Source organism: Pan troglodytes, chromosome 15 (genome assembly GCF_028858775.2).
Source record: "Pan troglodytes isolate AG18354 chromosome 15, NHGRI_mPanTro3-v2.0_pri, whole genome shotgun sequence".
Classification (NCBI taxonomy): domain Eukaryota; kingdom Metazoa; phylum Chordata; class Mammalia; order Primates; family Hominidae; genus Pan; species Pan troglodytes.
Genome location: NC_072413.2, coordinates 21,678,303 through 21,698,202, shown reverse-complemented (window position 1 = coordinate 21,698,202; position 19,900 = coordinate 21,678,303). Strand labels below are relative to the sequence as shown.

General features: G+C 46.7%; 1 protein-coding gene across 4 annotated transcripts; it reads right to left on the bottom strand.

The window, feature by feature from the left end:
* Positions 1-371: 371 nt before the first annotated feature.
* Positions 372-19,882, bottom strand: LOC452797 (polyadenylate-binding protein 2). 4 transcript variants are annotated; one of them, XM_001162168.6, is made up of 7 exons: positions 4,727-6,480; positions 4,252-4,366; positions 3,481-3,548; positions 3,063-3,169; positions 2,494-2,581; positions 2,257-2,408; positions 372-1,297 (listed from the first exon to the last, which is right to left on the bottom strand). In XM_001162168.6, the coding sequence occupies exons 1-7, from the start codon at positions 5,075-5,077 to the stop codon at positions 1,258-1,260; spliced, it is 921 nt and encodes a 306-aa protein (XP_001162168.1). In that variant the 5' UTR covers positions 5,078-6,480; the 3' UTR covers positions 372-1,257. The 4 variants fall into 4 exon arrangements, with proteins under 4 accessions (XP_001162168.1, XP_003314309.1, XP_016781373.1 ...); XM_003314261.6 differs by lacking the exons at positions 372-1,297; positions 2,257-2,408; positions 2,494-2,581; ... (2 more) ...; positions 4,252-4,366; positions 4,727-6,480 and adding exons at positions 14,815-17,750; positions 18,367-18,806; positions 19,284-19,371; positions 19,669-19,882; XM_016925884.4 differs by lacking the exons at positions 372-1,297; positions 2,257-2,408; positions 2,494-2,581; ... (2 more) ...; positions 4,252-4,366; positions 4,727-6,480 and adding exons at positions 14,815-17,750; positions 18,367-18,806; positions 19,284-19,371; positions 19,622-19,824.
* Between the last annotated feature and the right edge of the window lie 18 nt (positions 19,883-19,900).

Sequence of the window (19,900 nt, the reverse complement as noted above, 5' to 3'; positions counted from 1 at the left end):
TTAGTAGAGATGGGGTTTCACCGTGTTAGCCAAGATGGTCTCGATCTCCTGACCTCGTGATCTGCCCACCTCAGCCTCCCAAAGTCCTGGAATTGTAGCAGTGAGCCACCGTGCCCGGCCCAATTCAGCTATTCTTTTACTTTCCCAGGCTTATTTCTCTCTCAAATGCCAATCAGGGTTACATGTTATCCAGAAAACCTATCATTCTCAACTAAACACATAATGTTCCTGCTAGTTGTAATGTAATTCCTACTCCTTAATTCACAAGTGGCAACCTCCCTTCCACACCACCAGTACTTCTACCACAAGGCAGAATTAATAGCCATCTGCAATCTAAGAGAGAATAGGAAGATAAATAATCCTTACACCCAAAAGGCCAAACAATTTTTATTTTCAAAAACAACTTTATTCATGACACATATTAAAAAAAAATTCCCACCCCTGGAAATGAGCTAAAAAAATAAACAAAATCCACCTCCCACCTCCCTGTTCCCACTTCCTCCCATTCCCTCCAAATAAAAGGGAAAAAAGGCAAAGGAAAAAAAAAACAAAAAAACAAAACAACTGAAAAACAAAAACACCCCTAAACCCCCCAAAACAAGGTAGTGCATTTCCCCAGGGGGAAGGGGAATTTACACTGGAGCCGCTGGGAGCGGAACGGAGATCTTCCGGCTACAGAAACCTGCAAAGAAAGACACTCAAAACAGAAAAAGAAACACAAAAGGAAACAAAATAGATCACCAGGCAATCTGGAGGGGCAGGGAGCCGGAGAAGAGGGGTGGGGTGGGTGGTAGACCTGGCTGGACAGGAGCAGGCAGGAGGGGACTGTGAAAGGCGAGGAGAAGACGGAGGGAAGGTAACAAGCAGAACAGTTTGGTGTCCTTCCAGAGCCCTGGGTAAAAAAAAAACCTCCTACCACCCACGCCCACCTACCCTTGAGCAGCCCCCAAGGGGGTGAAGTGGGGCAGGGAAACATGGGGAGCAGCTTGCGCAGTTGAGACGTGTCCATGGCGAATCCCCAGAGTGAATAAGCAGCCCCCTGCCCCACTCCCTGGGCCTTCCCCTACTCCCCAAAGCAGGTCCCTCCTCAGCAGTTAGTTATGGGATTCTCCCCCCTTCCACAGTATATCTTTTTTTTAAAAAATATTTTTTTTCCATCAAGGTCATCTTCTGTTTTTCTTTTTTTTTTTTTTAATTCTTTTTTTTTTTCCTTCTTTCCTCTTTTTTTCCTCTCTCTCCTCCTAATACACACTTTTTTTAGTAAGGGGAATACCATGATGTCGCTCTAGCCCGGCCCCTGGAAGAAAGAAGGAGAGTTAGGTGTTAACGTGATCACTAGATAGTTCAGTACAAGCCCCTCCCCGTAGGCCCTTGCCCCAGTTACTGGTGAAGGGAAGGGGGGAAAAGAAGTGTTCAAGTGTCCTAAAACTGACCCCATGATCCCAGAAATAGTAACGCACCTGGAGAACTGGGGCAGGGGAAGGGGGGCTTAACAGAAAACTTTGCCAAACAGTGGCGAAAAAGAAGCGCATCTGAGTGAGAGACGGGCAAGAAAAAGGACCCCCTTTTTATCCAGTTTTCAGTCCTCCACAGCTCTTAAACCCTAGGCCATCACAAATAGATCCTCCCTAACTCCTGGGGATAGGCAGGTAGAGCTTATGAAAAGCCAAGGTTTATATGCCTAACCCGTCTATTTAAATGTAGAGACAGAAGTGAAGCAAGGCAAAAACCTGGGCACCACACTAGGCCCAGTGAGAAGTTAACCTTGCAAGACTGGCTCAAATAAAGAATAAGTATCTCAAAATCCTCCCACAAGGCTGTTGGGGAGGATCAACTAGCTAGCCTCTGGTATTCTTCCAAGGGAGGTTCAGTCTTCAATCCCTCCCGAACTCCGAAAAAAGTAACAAAATGTCCAAGCAGTGCTTTCACTGCCTGGAGGCCCTGTTCCTCCCAGTTTTGTCCGCAAACACCTTCAAATGCCACCAACTCCCAAGAAAAAAAAGGCTGGGGGTGGAAGCCTCTTTGAACCAAGGGAGGGATGCAGCCCTTATCACCAATTCCTACTGCAGAAAAGATGATGAGGCTGGCCTTCTGGCCTGGCCTGCGACTACCTTCCTCAACCTGCACAGGCAGGAGACAAAGTTCCTGAAGACCACGGGGAGGGGTGGGGGGAGGGAGGTTCCTCAGACCAGAGAGAAGGAAGCATACAGGGCTCATGGGAGGCGGGGGAAAGAGGAGCAGCCCATCTATCCTGACCTGTAGACGCGACCCCGGGGCCTGCTGTTAAAACCACTGTAGAATCGAGAGCGGGAACTGTTGTAGTTGGTGGTCCGGGCGCGGTAGCGGGCTCGTGGAAAACCCCGGTCTGTTGTGCTGATGCCTGGTCTGTTGGTTCGTTTTGGGATCACCTGAGTCAGAGATGAACAAATGATAGCCTTAAAGTCAACCTGGAGAGTTTATACACAACTAGAACAGCAATGGACATAGGCTTACCTTGATTTGCCTTCCTCTAAATAGGGACTCATCTAAGGCCAAGGAAGTCCTCACTGACTCTTTGTCTGAGAACTCTATATACGCAAACCTGAAAAGAATTGTCATTGTATCTCTCTGAGGTTACAAATACCTCACAGGTCAAATTCAACCTGCAGGCATGCTTCGTTTTGGGCTACAATGCGGTTATATTTTTTATTTGTCAAAATTCTTCTAAATGGAAAAGTTCAATCATTCAAAATCATTTAAATTTTAAAATTTCCAGCTACTCTTTGAAATGTGTAAAAATAAGACACACAGGGCCTGAATTTCCATATGGCCATAATAGGCCAAGTAGAAGCTGCCCCTCCCCTTCTAGTTCGTGATCCCACCCACATCTAGCCTTCATTTTTGTTATCTGGCCTCTGAAGACATTTAGGTGCAACTCCTGATATATCAACATTAATGCCATGATCTTAAATGACACAGATCACCTGTGTTAACAGCAAATAACTTACTGCTCAATATAAAACATAATTTATCTATTTGTACACTGTAATTTAAATTATCTCAACTTACTCCCCTTTACTTACCCTTTGGGATGGCCACTAAATTTGTCACAGAGTATGGTAACACGGTTGACTGAACCACAGCCATGAAAGTGAGCTTCCAGCTCTTCTGCTGTTGCACCATAGTCCACCTGATGAGAGGAGAAAAATTTCACAGGCACCAGGCAAATTCCTGTCTCAAAAGGAACCCTCCCGAGCCTTTGGTCTGGGCCATCTATACACCAAAGTACATGAAATCTGGTAATTTGAGGAATTAATCTCTTTTCCTTCCAAACCCAGAGCCTTTGCTGATTACTGATCATTCCATTACCTTTAACCTCCTTCCCACACTCCCTCCACACCCAAAACCACATCTATCCCGGAGATGTTCCTTTCAGGACTATTAAATAATTCCCCAAAAGAAGAACTTGCCCCCAACCCCAGTCAGAACCCCAGTACGTACATTGCCAACATAGATGGAACGGGCATCAGCCTCCATCTTCTCCTCAATGGACATGATCACTGGGCCAGCTACCAGGAAAAAATAATTTTTTACAAAAACCACACACTTGTTTTCTACTTGACCAATATGTTGCACTTCCACCACCAGCACTATCCCATAAGCTCAGTGAAGGCAAAGATTTTGGTCTGTGCTGTTCCCTGCTGTACCCACAACCTAGAATAGTGCCTAGTGCATAGCAGGTACTCACTAAATATTCGATAAATTGAAAGAATTAATACACACTTAAAACAGTATAGGAATCCCTCCTGCCTCCAAATCAAATCCCTAATGAATGGCTTTGGTTGAAATGCTTTTAAGAGTGAGCAAAATTAAGTAGGCTGAGACGCCACATTTCTAGATTAAAGGGGAAACCCCTTGCAGCTTGCTTTCTCTTAGAATCCTAAAGCGTCTCCAGTTGGAGGAAAAACTATTAGATTTGAAGGTCAAATGCGAGCACGCAACCTCTACAAAGAAAGATAGACGTAGACTAAGAACAAAGAGCAACACAATTATAACAGGCACAAAGGGAGGCACAAGGCTACCACCACCAAAATATAGGTTCTGCCTCACAAAGGTCAGAGGAACACACAACGGACTATGACCGCGGCACAGTCATAATAGCTCAGACAAGCAGCTCCAGGGTGCCGAGTATCTAACCCCACATTCCCCATCCTCCCCACAACCCTTCCAACCCGAGAACCCGGGCTCCGCGTGCAACCGCCAATTACTCACCATTGCCTGGTGGTGGACTCATATTCATCTGCTTCTCTACCTCGTTCTGTAGCTCCTTTAGCTTCTCAGCTTCTTCCTCCATCTCCCTGACTCGAGCTTTGATAGCTTCCAGCTCCTAATATAAGTGGGGAGGGTATGGAGGACAGCTTAAGAGGAACCAACGCAGGGGCTGTGCCCTGCTCTCGGCCAGAGCGCGGCCTCAGCCATGCTCGGCCATTTCCCTCGCCCCATGCGAGGGTCGTGATAAAAGAAAAGCTACCCTCTCTACAACAACACTAGGCACCCGTGACGCCCGAATCAAGCCAGTCGGGCCCCTTGTAGTGATCGCTGACCCATCCCCGGCCCGACCCGGCCCCAGCCACGTTATTCCCCGCCCAACCCCACCCCCCGCCTGCCACCCGCTCGCCCGAGCTCTGGGCCTCCAGTGACCCGGCCGGCCAGCCGCCGGCCTGCTCGCTCGCCCTCCTTCCCTCACCGGGTCCTCAATGGCGCCGTCCCCCGGGTCACCCTCGACCAGTCCCGGCTCCTCCTCCTCCTCTTGGCTGCCGGGGGCTCCCGAACCAGGCCCAGGGCCCGGAGCTCCCGGGGGGGCGCGGGGCCGGGGCGGCTCCTCTTCGGGCTCGGGCTCCGGCTCGGGCTCCAGCAGCAGCTCCTCAGGCTCCAGTTCCTCAGACTCCAGGCCGTTCCCGTAGTCCCCTGCGCCCCCCGGGGCCCCCTCCCCGGCCTCCCCACCGGCCCCGGGCACAAGATGGCGCCGCCGCCCCGGCCCGGAGCCCCGACCGCCCGCAGCCCCCGCTGCTGCTGCCGCCGCCGCCGCCGCCGCCATCGCCGCTCAGACTGGGGCCCGCCGCCCGGCGATTGGAGAGCTGCACCGGCCACGCCGAGGACTCATTAGTCAAGCTGCCTGCCCGTCACCACGAGCTAGTACTCCATTGGGGAATATTACTTGGCAATCAAATAAGACCCCACCTCTAAGGCGGGGTACTGCGCCAAATTCTCAAATCCCGGTAGGGGAAATCTGCCTGTCAATCAACACGCGTCCCACCTCCTATCGAGTCCTTAGGTAATAATACCGCCATGCTCTGACGATATTCCTGCTTCTCCCCGGCCTACGGGCGGGCCCGCGAAGTATGGAACGCTCCGTGATTGGCCCTAGCTAGGCGACTGGAAAGGACCAATCTTCCGATCGCCTCACCGCAGTGGCCCAGTCTCAGATGCCGATTGGCTTGCGAGAGTCGAAGGGGTGACACTCGTTTCGTGACAGGTGAACCTTGCCCCCGAAAGGACTGCCGGGCTTCAAACTTGGGAAACCCGAGGTCACATGACTAGCCAGTCCTTAGGGGGCCGCCATCTTGATACTACTGCTTGCCAGCTAGTGAGCTGTTGGCCGGGTGAGGCCCAAAACAGAGCAGCAGTTTCAGGAAACTTGTATCTTGACCAGGAAGCACCAGTAGATGGGATGTTGCTGAAAATGGAGGTTGTGAATGAAGCATTCCAGGAGGGAGCTTACTTTCCCCATCCAGGTTATTGGCACCATCATCCACTAGCTCTCCCGCACCAGAAAGCAGGGAGGATTCCTCAGTCCAGAGCTACTAGTCACAAGTCCTGTCTGTCCCGCCCTCTTGCGTAGGCCTTCTGCTCCCCAGTTCCATTTTCTTCTCTTTCCTGGACAGCTTCCAATGTCACCCCTCCAATCTGCACCGCTAACAGACTGGCCCCCCTTTGCTGGCGAGGTAAAGTCTCAAAACCGTAAATCACGGCCTTCGACACCCCAGCATGTGGTTACTTTGTGGATGTTGTTTCCTTCCACTCTTCTCGTTCCTTTGGGTGTACCTGCACCCAGTCTGTGCCTCTAACATGTAGTCCCCCTTCAATCAAACCACTGCAAACCCCAGCTTCCCCTCATTTCCCAGGACAAGTGGGCCTATCTCCACGGCACGCTTAATTGTTTTGCTGTTTCCTAACTAGGTTGTGAGCGCCTGCAGATGAGGGGCCGGTTCCTATTTATATTCGCATCTCCACGGCCTGGCAATATGCCTACCACATAATGTCCTGTTAGATGTTTGTTGATTGAACAGGCATTGATTGGGGATTTGGGTGCTACCCTTCATTTAAGCCCTCAAGCCCCCAAGATCCCAGAGGAATTTCTCCTGGCAGGTTCCCACTACACCCCTGCACCCGAAGTACCAATGAGACCTAGCCCTGAAAGGCAGGATTGCCACATTTTGGTAGCAGTCCTACACATTTATTTAAAAGAAAGGAATGGCAGTGTAAGTTTGCAAGAGAAATTTTTGTGGACACACTAACCTACAGTTCGAAAGATACATATAGCCCAACCAAAAAGTTAAACAAACATGGTTGGCCGAGGGATTTGGACAAGAGAAGATCCTCATTAGCAAACCAAAAAATCAAAAGTGACTCATTATACCCCACTATTCCCCTCACCCTCACTTTTTCTCACAATTCCTTACCTCAAGATCTGGGGAACTTGCAGCAGAGTCACAGTCGCTTAAAATTTCACTGCAAATTACTTCCATCAGCCATCTCAGCTTCAGTGATCTGGGATAACTAAAGTTGAGCACCGAAGACAAGCTCTAAATGATTGAATACCCTGGAAGAAAGGTCTTTTATACTAATCTTAACCTAATCAAGATTTGTTAATCTTATTGGTACCCAATTTAATCAAGCCAACAAAAGGAAATGTGATTTTTAAAAATGGCTTTGAATCCTATTTTTGTTGAGCGTTTGATTTTGTAATAAGCACCACTCCTTATTATTTCATTGGACTCTCACAACAACCCCATGGGGAAAGTATTTCCAAAACCATAACCTTTTTTAGGGAAAAAGAAAAAGGCTTAATGAAATGAAGAAACTTGCCTAAGTCATTGGACTAATTAGAAGTGTGCAGGGCTGGCTGGGCGTGGTGGCTCACACCTGTTATCCCAGCTCTTTGGGAGGCTGTGGCGGGAGGATCACCTGAACCCAGGAGTTTCAGACCAGCCTGGCCAACATGGTGAAACCCCATCTCTACTAAAAATACAAAAATTAGCTGGGCATGGTGGTACATGCCTGTAAACCCAGCTGCTCAGGAGGCTGAGGCAGGAGAATCGCCTGGGCAACAGCAAGACTCTGTCTCAAAGGAAAAAATAAAAATTATATATATATTATACATAATATATATTATGTAATATATATAATAATGTGCAGGGAATTCAAAGCCAGCTTTCAAAGCTCAGATCACTACTACTATAAGGCCTGCTTTAATACATAAAAATTATGTGTGAAAAATGGCAAGACTAAATTCCAACAATAAACAAAAGTTTAAGCAAACTATAATTATATCCAAAAAAAATTATTATGCATCTCTTAAAAGGGTTACATAGTATGACAAACATGCGAAAATAATTTTGTTAAGCCAAAGAAGAATGTAAAATTGTACATAATATATAATTACAACTATATCTGATTTTTTTTAAAAACTTAGGCATGGGAGGAAAAAAGGAGCAAGAACCAGTACAATCTTTCTATTCTTTGGCAGTATATACCAAAAGCTTTTAAAATGGTGAGATTCTTAAGACCAGGTGGAGTGGCTCACAACACTTTGGGAGCCAGATTGCTTGAGTCCAGGAGTTCAAAACCAGCTTGGGCAATATGGCAAAACCCATTCTCCACTAAAAATACAAAAATTAGCTGGGCAAAGTGGCGTGTGCCTGTAGTCCCTGCCCAGCTACTTGGGAGGCTGTGGCTACAGTGAACCATAATTGGTGCTACGTGCACTTCAGACTGGCAACAGAGTGAGACCCTGTCTCAAAAAAAAAAAAAAAAAAAAAAAAGAGCCAGGTGAGGTGGCTCATGGCCTGTAATCCCAGCACTTTGGGAGGCCAAGGCAGGTGGATCACCTAAGGTCAGGAGTTCGAGACCAGCCTGGCCAAAATGGTGAAACCCTGTCTCTATTAAAAGTACAAAAATTAACTGGGTGTGGTGGTGGGCGCCTGTAATCCCAGCTAGTCAGGAGGCTGAGGCAGGAGAAAGGCTTGAACCTGGGAGGTGGAGGTTGCAGTGAGCCAAGATCGCGACACTATATTCCAGCCTGGGTGACAGAGGGAGACTCTCTCCAAGAAAAAAAAAAAAAAAAAGTTGAGATTCTTAACCCAGTAATCCTATTTCTTATCTCTTCTAAAAATGTAATCCAATTTGTGAATAAATATTTTTTGTTTTTTTGTTTTTGTTTTGTTTTTTTTGAGACAGAGTCTCACTCCATAGCCCAACCAAGCTGGAGTGCAGTGGCGTAATCTCAGCTCACTGCAACCTCCACCTCCAGGGCTCAAGCGATTCTTGTGCCTCAGCCTCCTAAGTATCTGGTACTACAGGCACACCACCACCAAGCCCAGCTAATTTTTTGTATTTTAGTAGAGATGGGGTTTTACCATATTATCCACGGTGGTCTCGAACTCCTGAACTCAGGTGATCAGCCCGCCTCAGCCTCCCAAAGTGCTGGAATTACAGGCGTGAGCCACAATGCCCAGCCAGAATAAGTATTTTTATCAAAGTGAAAAAATACAGATAAATGACCAAGTGGGCATTAAAATTACTGTACACAAGTAGAGGTAATTGTATATAGTCACTATGACTTTGAAACATTTTAACATCAAGAAAAAATGCTTGCAATATAATGGTAAGCAGAATTGCATATACAAAATTGCATGATCATAAAAGCAGACAAACAAATACTAGAAAGAAGTATACCAAAATAGTAATTGTCTCTGGGTGACAGCATTATGATTCATTTTCTTTATAATTTTCTATGTTCTACAAATTTTCCACAATCATTATTTTTTATTTACTTGTTTATTTTGCTGCCTTTGTTGTTTGAGACAGGGTCTCTGTCGCCCAGGCTGGAATATAGTGGCATGATCACAGCCGACCACACCCTCAAACTCCTGGCTCAAGCAATCCTCCCTCCTCAGCTTCCGAAGTGGCTGGGACTACAGGTGTGCACCACTATGCCCAGCTAATTTTTTCTATTTTTGTGGAGACAAGGTCTCACTATGTTGCTTAGGCTTGTCTCAAACTCCTGAGGCTCAAGCCATCTGCCCAACTCAGCCTCCCAAAGTGTTGGGATTACAGGCATGAGACACCATGTCCAGCCCATTACATATTTATTTTTAAAAAATCACTCCAACTTTCAAACTTCTTCTAATAGGCATAATTACCTTATGAAAGAAACAAACACATTAGCTGAGTGTGGTGGCATAGTCCCAGCTAATCCAGACGCTGAGACAGAAGGATCACTTGAACCCAGGGGTTCCAGGCTGCAGTGAGCTATGATCATGCCACAATACTCCAGCCTCAGCAACAGAGTAGGACCCTGTCTCAAAAAAAGAAAAAAGCAAACATATTTAAAAGGCTATTTGAGGGACAGGTGCGATGACTCATGCCTGTAATCCCAGCACTTTGGGAGGCCGAGGAGGGTGAATCACCTGAGGTCAGGAGTTCAAGACCAGCCTGGCCAACATGGCGAAACCCCGTCTCTACTAAAAATACAAAAATTAGCTGGGCATGGTGGCGTGCGCCTGTAATCCCAGCTACTCAGCAGGCTGAGGCACGAGAATGACTTGAACCCGTGAGGCGGAGGTTGCAGTGAGCCGAGATCGTGCCACTGCACTCCAGTCTGGGCAGCAGAGTGAGACTGTCTCAAAAAAAAAAAAAAAAAAAAGCTTTTTGAATGGTGACTTGTAAGATCCTTCTTTTACAGTCTATAAACTGTAAAAGACAGGGAACCATCTTATATTTGTGTTCCCTTTGCCTATCACTCTGTGCTCAATAAATGATAACTGAATGAGTCATCTTCAGTAATGAATAATCTTTTTTAAAAAAGAAAGTAAAAAAATAAATGAATGAATAATCGTATTTATTATCTTGCCTGTTGTTGATGCATAGAGAATATCAAAGAGATAAGTTTTCCTCTGAGAATGAATTTTTTGAAATTTGGTATGTAATGGTGTGAGATTCACCCATTATAATTCTCTCTAAGTAATAACCTATAAACAAAGGACCATGGAGTTTTGGAAAAAGTGAAACTCCAATGATACTGTGCCCCAGAAGACGGGAAAATGTATTAATAAAAGGGAATCGGCCGGGCGCGGTGGCTCACGCCTGTAATTCCAACACTTTGGGAGACCGAGGCGGGTGGATCACGAGGTCAGGAGATCAAGACCATCCTGGCCAACATGGTGAAACCCCATCTCAACTAAAAATACAAAAATTAGCTGGGCGTGGTGACCTGCGCCTGTAGTCCCAGCTACTCGGGAGGCTGAGGCAGGAGAATCGATTGAACCCGGGATGCAGAGGTTGCAGTGAGCCGAGATCGCGCCACTGCACTCCAGCCTGGGCGATCTCAAAAAAAAAAAAAAAAAAAAAGAAGAAGGGAATGGCTCAGTGGAGTTAAGAAAAGGAGAATTAAGTAGTAAAAATGGGTGAGGGCATTCATAGTTCTTCCCAGAAAAGTTTTCTCACCAAACGACATAAATATTTGACGTCTTGGTAGTTTCATCCCTATTTTTATCTCCTTTCTTGAAATTTTTACAGACTACAATAATGCTCTATGATCTGGAACTACTTTGAAATTTTTACAGACTATAATAATGACCTATGATCTAGAGCTACACTTTAATATGATAGCCACTAGTCACACATGGCTACTGACCACTTGAAACATGAGTAGTCCAATTTGAGATGTGCTAAAAGTGTTGAATACACACTGAATTTTGAAGACTTAATATGAAAAACAGAATGTGACATAATTCATTAATAACTGTTTAATATTAATTCCATGTTGAAATGATAATATTTTTATATACTGGGCTAAATAAAATATTAAAATTGGTTTAATAATTTCTTTTTGCATTTTAAATGAGGTTACTAGAAAATGTAAAACTACATGTGGCTTGCATTATATTTCTATTGGACAGTGCTGATGTAGAACCTTGGAGTCTTTCTCCTTTACTGACCTCTGTCTTGGAGCAGACCTCAATAATCTTCTAATGTGGTCTGGTCCTGCTTACCTTGGCTCCCTAAGTTTGCCTTTGCATGGAAGTGGGGTGGCCATTTAAATGTGAAGGACCCTCTGTTGGGCTGCTTAATTTCCATCCTGCTTCGTTAACTTTTTCAAAATTTTGTACCTAAAGAACTTGTTTTCATATACTGTACTGGAAATATCTGGAAATATATGTTCATTGTCAAAGAATCAGAAAATACTGACAGCAAAAAGAACAAAATAAAAGCACTCATAAAGCCCACTATCCAGAGACAATCACTAATGATATTTTGGCATATATACTTCCTGAAAGTTTCAATATGCAAATATATATCAAGGCACACAGATATAAATATTTTAGCAAAATGGGATCATACTGTATATATTATTTTCTAATCTATTTTCTTTTTTTACCCAATTAAAAAAAAAAAGACAAACATCTTCCCATGTCAATAAATATATTTTTCCAATTTTGTTTGTCATAGTTTTACCCAAAAGTCACCCTAGAAATGAGGCCTTCTCTGACCACTCAATTTAAAATTGAACTCTTATGTGTGTATATATACACACACATTCCCCTCAATGAATTATTTTTCTTTATGGTATTCATCGCCTTCTCACATACTACATAATTTTTAAGTTTTCTGTTTCTTTTATTAGAATATAAGCAACATGAGAACAGAGATTTGCATCTGTCTGTTCACTCTACCTCAGAGCCTGTAACTGTGCTTAGCACACAGATGATGCTTGAATATTTGCTGCATAAATGACTGACTGAATAAACTACACAGCATTTCGGTGTGTTTTCTGCTGAGTTTCAAAATAGTCGATTTATTTCTGTATTTCTCCTGTATCTACATTTAAGGCAAATTTTATTTTATTTTATTTTATTTTTTTATTTTTATTTTTTTTTGAGACGGAGTCTCACTCTGTCGCCAGTCTGGAGTGCAGTGGCGCCATCTCGGCTCCCTGAAACCTCCGTCTCCCAGGTTCAATCGATTCTCCTGCCTCAGCCTCCCAAGTAGCTGGGACTACAGGGACTGCGCCACCACACCCAACTAATTTTTGTATTTTTAGTAGAGACGGGGTTTCACTGTGTTAGCCAGGATGGTCACGATCTCCTGACCTTGTGATCCTGACCTCGTGATCCGCCCGCCTCGGCCTCACAAAGTGCTGGGATTACAGGCGTGAGCCACCGCGCCCAGCCTTAAGGCAGCTTTTAAAGTCTTCAAAGGATTTGCTATTAAGTTACAACACAGAGGGCCGGTCGCGGTGGCTTACGCCTGTAATCCCAGCACATTGGGAGGCCGAGGCGGGCGGATCACGAGGTCAGGAGATGGTAACCATCCTGGCTAACACGGTGAAACCCCGTCTCTACTAAAAATACAAAAAATTAGCCGGGCGTGGTGGCGGGCGCCTGTAGTCCCAGCTACTCGGGAGGCTGAGGCAAGAGAATGGAGTGAACCCGGGAGGTGGAGGTTGCAGTGAACCGAGATCGCGCCACTGCACTCCAGCCTGGGCGACAGAGCGAGATTCCATCTCAAAAATAAATAAATAAATAAAAATTTAAAAAAGTAACAACACAGAATATCTACAATCTATCCATTTACTAATAATTGTAACTAAGTGTTGCCCAACTTTATTGAAGGTGTCATTTGTCCTAACACACTTAGGACCTTCTAATAGATTCAGAAGGTCCTAAGTGTGTTCTACTAGGCTCATCACAATTTAGCCCAAATATGCTGCTCTATGATGATTTGGTTTAATACAGGATTAAATTTTGGGCTATCTAAAGCGATAGATGGATTATATTTCCTTCATATAGTTCTCCACCAGTGTTATTTCTCGCTTAGGACCTTCTGAATCTCCATTTGGTGTTTTTAGAAGAAACAGTGGTCAAAACTCAACATCATATTTGCTTTTAGATGTCACAGAAGGTGGTGTCCACTATATCACTGTCTTCTTAGAAAAGCCACAAAATTTTTTTTGCCCCTCTTGAGTAACTGATAGGCTTTTATAAATCCTAAGAGGAATGTGAATTTCATTCTGTATTTTAATTTGCTTTAGCCACCAAGAAGCTCACAGCTGAATTCACAGCCTAGCTTTAGTATTTGGAAATGCTACTTATAGAATGTTTTTCTGTGCATTAATTTTCCTTTTGCCGCCATCTTATTTCAATTTTCCCTTTACCCCTACTTATTTTTTTTACTTAACCTTGTCTTGAAATTCAACCCTAACTTAAAAAATTTATGTTTTCCTATTATTTTGTGTATTATAGTAAGATATTGCAAATATTTTTTGGAACTAGGCAAATGCAAATCAATCATTAAATCAATCACACAGCAGTGGAGATAAATACACCAGCTATCATACTTGATGATATTAACTATTAAGAACATCTAATTTCCTTTCCCATAGTGCCATATTCACTAAGCCACTCTCTGATTTTAATATGGTTTCCCCTGTAGACTTTTGTATAAAGAATAGAAAGAGAATGCTGGATTCCTCTAAACAATTATATTTCTTGCAATTTAACACATAAACCCAAGTACCAGTCTATTGCACTGGATTACAGAAAGGCTAGAAATTCCCACCTGAAATTTAAAATTAGGATCACTGTTTCAGTTAACATGATTTTGATGTGGTCCAAGATTAGAGGTAGAGAAGGATGAGCTGAATATTCTTAGAAATTCCATCCAGTTTATCAATTTGCATTAAAATGGCTGAAACCAAATGTCTCACAGGACCAGCAAAGGAAGCAGGGACTCCCATTTTTGCCAGACTCCGCCTTGCCTTATTTTTTGTTTGTTTGTTGTTTGAGATAGAGTCTCCCTCTGTCACCCAGGCTGGAGTACAGTGGCTCGATCTTGGCTCACTGCAAACTCCACCTTCTAGGTTCAAGTGATCCTCATGCCTCAGCCTCCTGAGTAGCTGGGATTACAGGCACGCACCACCATGCCCGGCTAATTTTTGTATTTTTAGTAGAGACAGGGTTTCCCCATATTGGCCAGGCTGGTCTCGAACTCCTGACCTCAAGTGATCTGCCCGCCTCGGCCTCCCAAAGTGCTGGGATTAGAGGTGTGAGCCACCGCACCTGGCCCAGACCTATTTTTAAGTCTGAGGTAGGCAGGAAGGCACCATGGAGAAATGTTCATTATTATCACACACTTCTGATTAGAGCCTGAACCACAACTGGGGGCTTGATTACTATCACACAAAGATTTTTGGTAGGTTTTCTTTGTTTCTCATTTGGTTATTGTTAGTGGCAGTCCCAGAGTACCATATACACACACCCTCCCAAGGCTCAGGTTGAAATAGAAGGAATTCTTGGCTTTGACCATTTGGCTGGTATAGGAGTGGGGTGAGGATGGGGGAAAGACTCTTTTTTTCTTAATGATCCCAACACTTTCTCAAATCCCTGTTATTCTAATTCTTGCCTTTAACAAGGTCATGAAGAGATGATTGGATCAAGGAAATGTCCTGACCCCAGGCTATACAGTGTAGAAGTCACAAACCCTGTTCAGTCCTTCTCATTAAACTTCTGGGCTTTATTTATTGTTTTTAATACGACCATTACATATTACACAAAAATAAAAGTCAAATGAACTTGGTATTTATAAATTATTAAATAAAAATACAGGAATATAGATTTATATTTATAGAGCTTTCTTTTCTTCTAAACTAACCAAATCTGTTCTGCCGTTTTATGATTTTAAAAAAGTAAAATAGTGTTTGTGTGCCCTAGAATAAGTGGGGAGTGGGATTAATAATCGCAGGACCGAGTTGCCCTACTTCCGCTCCTTCCTTGGCCTAAACAAAGTCCCTATTTGTCCCTTTGGGCTCTGGAGAGCAAGAATCCCCTCTCCTCCTACTTAATCTTTGAAAAATGGCAATTACATTTATTTCCCTTATTTTTTAAAAAATGAAATGGATTTAAAAATTGGGAACCATACTCAGCCTTCTTGGCCAAGAGCTAATCCCAAGGAACTATATGGCTCTAGAAGAGAGTCCCTAGTTTTCCCTGACAGAAGAGTCTCTGGGGTTTCCCTTCAAGCTAAGAAGGGCAGGACAGGTCAAAATTGCCCACTGTGGTCCCATCTAAGCTATGCTTCTGGGAATCCAGACCAAGCCCTTTACCCTTTCAGAAAACAGCCTCTCTTTCCACCCAGGTGTCAAGGCTTCAGAGCAGGGCATTTTGGTAACCTGGCCATGGTCCCTGCAGCTCCTCTTGGCTAAAGGTCCCGGGGAATGCTAACAGGGATATGCGTCCTGTGGTAGAGGGTAGGGTGAAGAGTGTGCTCCATACCTGGGGAAGGAAGCACAGACTCCAATTTGGAGCCGATGGTCTAGTCAGTGGTTTTCCAACTTTTTTTCAGCAGCAAACCCCTTAATGCAAATAAAATCTTACCCTGAACCCCGATATGTAAGACAGCTACAAGGGGAGCTGTTCTGTTTGAGGGCAAATTGCCCAGCCTGCTCAGCTCCCCACCCCCTTCATCTCCCCAAGGACTCCTGAGGCAACCCCTAGGAAACTTCAGGGCTCTGCCAAGCAGTTTGAAAACCACTGGCCTAGTTTGTCCTGAGCAAGTCAGAGACTCCCCACCCCAACTGCTTGCCACAAGCTGGCTCTGAGTTTCTGGTGTCAGCATACTCACAACAAGACCAAGTGGCACATGCAGCCTACCACCTCCCCTAGAAATACCATGAAAAAGTGCAGCCCTCTCTCAAAAGCAGAAGTCTGGACTCAACACCTGAGGCCAATTTGGTCCCACGTTCTGGCGAGCACAACTACGTTGCCACATTCTAGGACCAAGTGAAAATCTCCAAGAAGAGTCAACCATGGTCTAGCTAAGCTGATCAGTGCTCAGGACCACAGGCAGGGTTCTAGAGCACTGTGTCAGAAAGTTAGCATTGGAGAGCAGCAATCTTAGCACCTTGGAAAGTGCAGCAGTGAGGTCTGGCTCAGGGCATGCATCTGGAGTGAATAATTTCTTCCTCAAAAGAAAAAGCCATAATCTGAAGCTGTTCTAGAGGACTGCGAGTTCCAAAGTTAACATCCTCAGACTCTGAGGTACAGACAAGTAACACCCATGCAAACAGTGTGGCTTCAAATAAATCATAAATGCTTCTAGGTCATGGTAGGTACTCTAGAACCCATATGCCTGGCCCCTGATAAAGCCGAACCAAAGCCCACAACACAGCATAGGCCAGTCCTGGAGTACCCATCACCCTCACACCCATGGGATTCAGATCTGAAATGGTCATCTCAAGGCATCAACAGTCTCACTGAGACACAGTGTGGGACCCAGACTGTATTCTAGATCAGCACTTATGCCCACAACCTCAAAAGGAAAATTAGTTAGGGCCCCAATTTAGAGTTTCAGTTTGGGTACAGAGGTCCCAGAGATTGGAAACACTTTAGGCACCATTGTGCCTGAGTGGGAGAGGAGGGTGGCAGGCAGGTCCGGCTACCTAAGCCTCCACCCATCCAAGCTCAACAGCCCTGCCCTTCTATCAGAGCCCAGGAGGCAGCAGCAAGTGCATAATGCACAAGGAAGGGGGATGATGAAGGAACAAGGCCAGCTGCAGAACTGCTCTTCTCTCCAAAGCCTTGCCAATCACTTTCTGGAAAGAAGCAGCAGAGCCCTCGGTCTGGATACAATGTTTCTCTCTAAGCCTTGAGGCATCAGGACAAGGGCAGGGGAAAGGAGGGGTTGGGAGGAGGGACAGAGAACTGCCCCTAGTTCTTGCCATTGCAAGAGGGAATGTTTTCTCCTTGAGGAATCCCACCACCACCAGATTTGCCAGGCAGCCCAGCATGCACACCAGCATGCGTGCACATGCACACGCGTGTCCAAGCAGCCCACTGTTAACAGCCACCTCTCCCTATCACCTGAGAACCCCTAAGCTTCCATTCCAAAGGGATGTGCCTTCTGCGTTCCCTAAATCCCACTCATCTAATGGAATACAGCTGCTTATGTAAGTCCACCTTCCTCAGGGCTGCGAAGCAAGTTCCAGGTCGTTTCATGTGCCCACACCTATAGGCGTGATCCCTCCCACCTCCCCCAGCCCTGGAACGACTCCATCTCTTGCGCCCCTAAACTTGCCAAAACATTCCCCTCCCCTATGTGTCCTGCTCACTCTTCCAATCGCCTACCTGGCCTACTCAGCTCCCTCACACACTACCCTTCCCCTGCCCATCCTGTTCCATGCCCACCCATCCACCAACTCCACTTCTTCCAAGGGCATTTCTCTGTTCTGTTCCTGCTCTCCTGGCCCCCAGCCACACCTAGCCCCACCTGGCCCTGGACTTTCACTTGCTAGCAAAAAAGGCCCCTACAGTTACCAGGGCCCCCAGTGCCACGGCCCCCGTCAGCACTGTCCTCACTGATGCCCAGTTCCCCTCCCGCAGACGCCGCGCCTCCTCCAGGGCCCCGTCCCCGTATAGAGCTGTGAACTCCGCCTGTGGGAGAGAAGGGAAGCAGGAGAGAAAGAAGGAGAAAGGGATATCAGGAGAGGAAAGAGTGGAGAGAAGAGGAGAGGAAGAGTTCCAGTTCCATCCACTGCGAGCACTACCCCATACCCAGCTCCTCTCTGGCCAAAGCTCTTCTCGCTGCAAGCCCCTCTGATCCCCCCAGGTGCACCCCCACCCTGAGAGACTGGTTCGTCTGCCCACTCTGCCTCCAGTGAATTCCATCCTTTCCTTGGCGAAAAATTCTGCTCAGAACTAGCATCCTTTGCCAAGGCTTGCCTGACCACCACCCATCCCTGGTCCTCCCCACCTCCCACGCCATGACTCAGATGTAAAAAGTCCCTGACAACATTCCCCTGCAGGCACTCCTTGGGTGTGTATTCTGTCCTCTGCTTGGGACCATGAGCCCATCCAGTGTTGACTGCATGGCAGCCCTGGAGTGCAGAGTCCAGGCATCTCTCAATCTAATTCCATCCAGACGGGGAGACTCAGCCCCGTACCTCATTCCCAACATAGCTGCCTCAGCCTCCAATCAGAGCCCCCATCTTCCCCCTGGAGACCAGCTTTGCAGAAGGATGTGCAGAGCGGCAATTGAGAAGCTTCTTACCCAGCCCCCACTGCTGTGGATCCAGTCAGCCAGCCGCGTCTCCAGGTAGGCCACCATCCACTCCTGCACTTGTCCCACCAGTGGTTCCATCTCCTTGTTGACACTCTCAGCACACAGTGCAGCCCCAAAGACAAAGAAGGCTACAAGGCGGCCCCAGTTGGGGCCCCCTTGAAAAAGTTCATCGGAGACCTGGGTGAAGCGTTGTTGGGCTGAGCCTGGGGTCACATGCAGCTGAGCCGCCAGATCAGAGAAGGTGCGCCGGAAGCGGGTCTCGAACTCATCTCCAGCTGCCCGCATGGCTTGGTGCAGCGGGTCAGCTGCTGGGCCCTCCCCGGGGCCAGCTCCACAGACATAACCCTTCTGCCTCAGCTTATAACCTACAAAGTCTGCCACCAGAGCCCGTGTGTCTGGGGCTGAGGCTGGGGTCGCCATCCGGGCGGCTATAAGAGGCAAGGATGAAAGACTGGCATGAATATATGGAGAGAGAATCAGAAGGAGCATTTCTGGTTTGACCAACCCAGTGAGATGAGGAGAGAGGAAATGCTCAGGACTCACTGGACAGGGAGAGGCAAGAACAAGGGAATTAAGTCATGATATGAGACTAGGCTGTGAGAGGCTGGCCATTACATTCCTAATATGCCAAATTAAATGTAAAACAAGTAAATTTTCTGTTTAGAATACTTTAGATTCTTTTCACAATAAGACAACGTCAGCTCTATGACACCCCTACAACACCCCCGCCCCCGGGTCTCCTTAGTCCACACCTTCTTGGCTAGAGGAAGGGTCTTAGGACCTCCCCAAATGCAAGATGTAAAGATGTTGGCAGAGACACAAGATGAGGGGGAGCAGATGGGCTGAAGAGAAAGGTGGGAGACGCAATGGGTTACTCCAGACAGAGAAAGGAAGGAGACACTCACCCAGCCGGGATGGCAGCTCTTAAGACACAGCACTGGTGGCAAGGAGCCCCCAGCTGGGGCCTTTCATCCTCCCGGCCAGCGTGGAGCCCTGGAAAGGGGAGGGGGAGATCAGAACCAGGAGGGGAAGGCCAGGGATCAGGTTCTGGCCTGGGAAGGGCTGGGGTTGCAGCTCTGGGCCTAGGCCCCTGCCCCCAACGCTCTACCAGCTGTGTGGCCGAATCCATGTTTAATGACTGTCCTCCCGGGAAACCCAAGGCCAAGGGCTTCCTGCCGACACCATCTCTATTCCCGGTTCCCCCTAGTGCAGCCCAAAGGCCCAGCTCCTCCCTTACCCCCACCTCAGCCAGTCTCCAACCCCGCCCGCCTGCCAGGTTAGGGATCTCACGGGTCAGGCCGCTGCCGGGATCCGGGCCGTTTCCTGGTGCAGGAGCTGGGAGGGAGGGAGAGAGGGAGGAAGGGAGGGAAGGAAGGAGGGAGGAGAAAGGGGGGGGCAGAGGGAGGGCCCGGCGCCGGGTGATGATGGGGCCCAGAGATGCGTCCAGAGAGAGGGGCGGGGCTGGGACGCAGGCCTGCAAAGGGCCACTACTCAGGAAGAGGGAGGGCTGCTGAAGGCAAAG

What these genes read in the sequence shown, in the direction of transcription:
- LOC452797 (XM_001162168.6), bottom strand. Translation starts at nt 5,077, where the DNA reads ATGGCGGCGGCGGCGGCGGCGGCAGCAGCAGCGGGGGCTGCGGGCGGT. An exon ending in TTAGAGGAAGGCAAATCAAG is followed by an intron (nt 2,409 to 2,493) that starts GTAAGCCTATGT and finishes TCTCTGACTCAG; the next exon opens with GTGATCCCAAAACGAACCAA. An exon ending in CCCCGGGGTCGCGTCTACAG is followed by an intron (nt 1,298 to 2,256) that starts GTCAGGATAGAT and finishes TCTTTCTTCCAG; the next exon opens with GGGCCGGGCTAGAGCGACAT.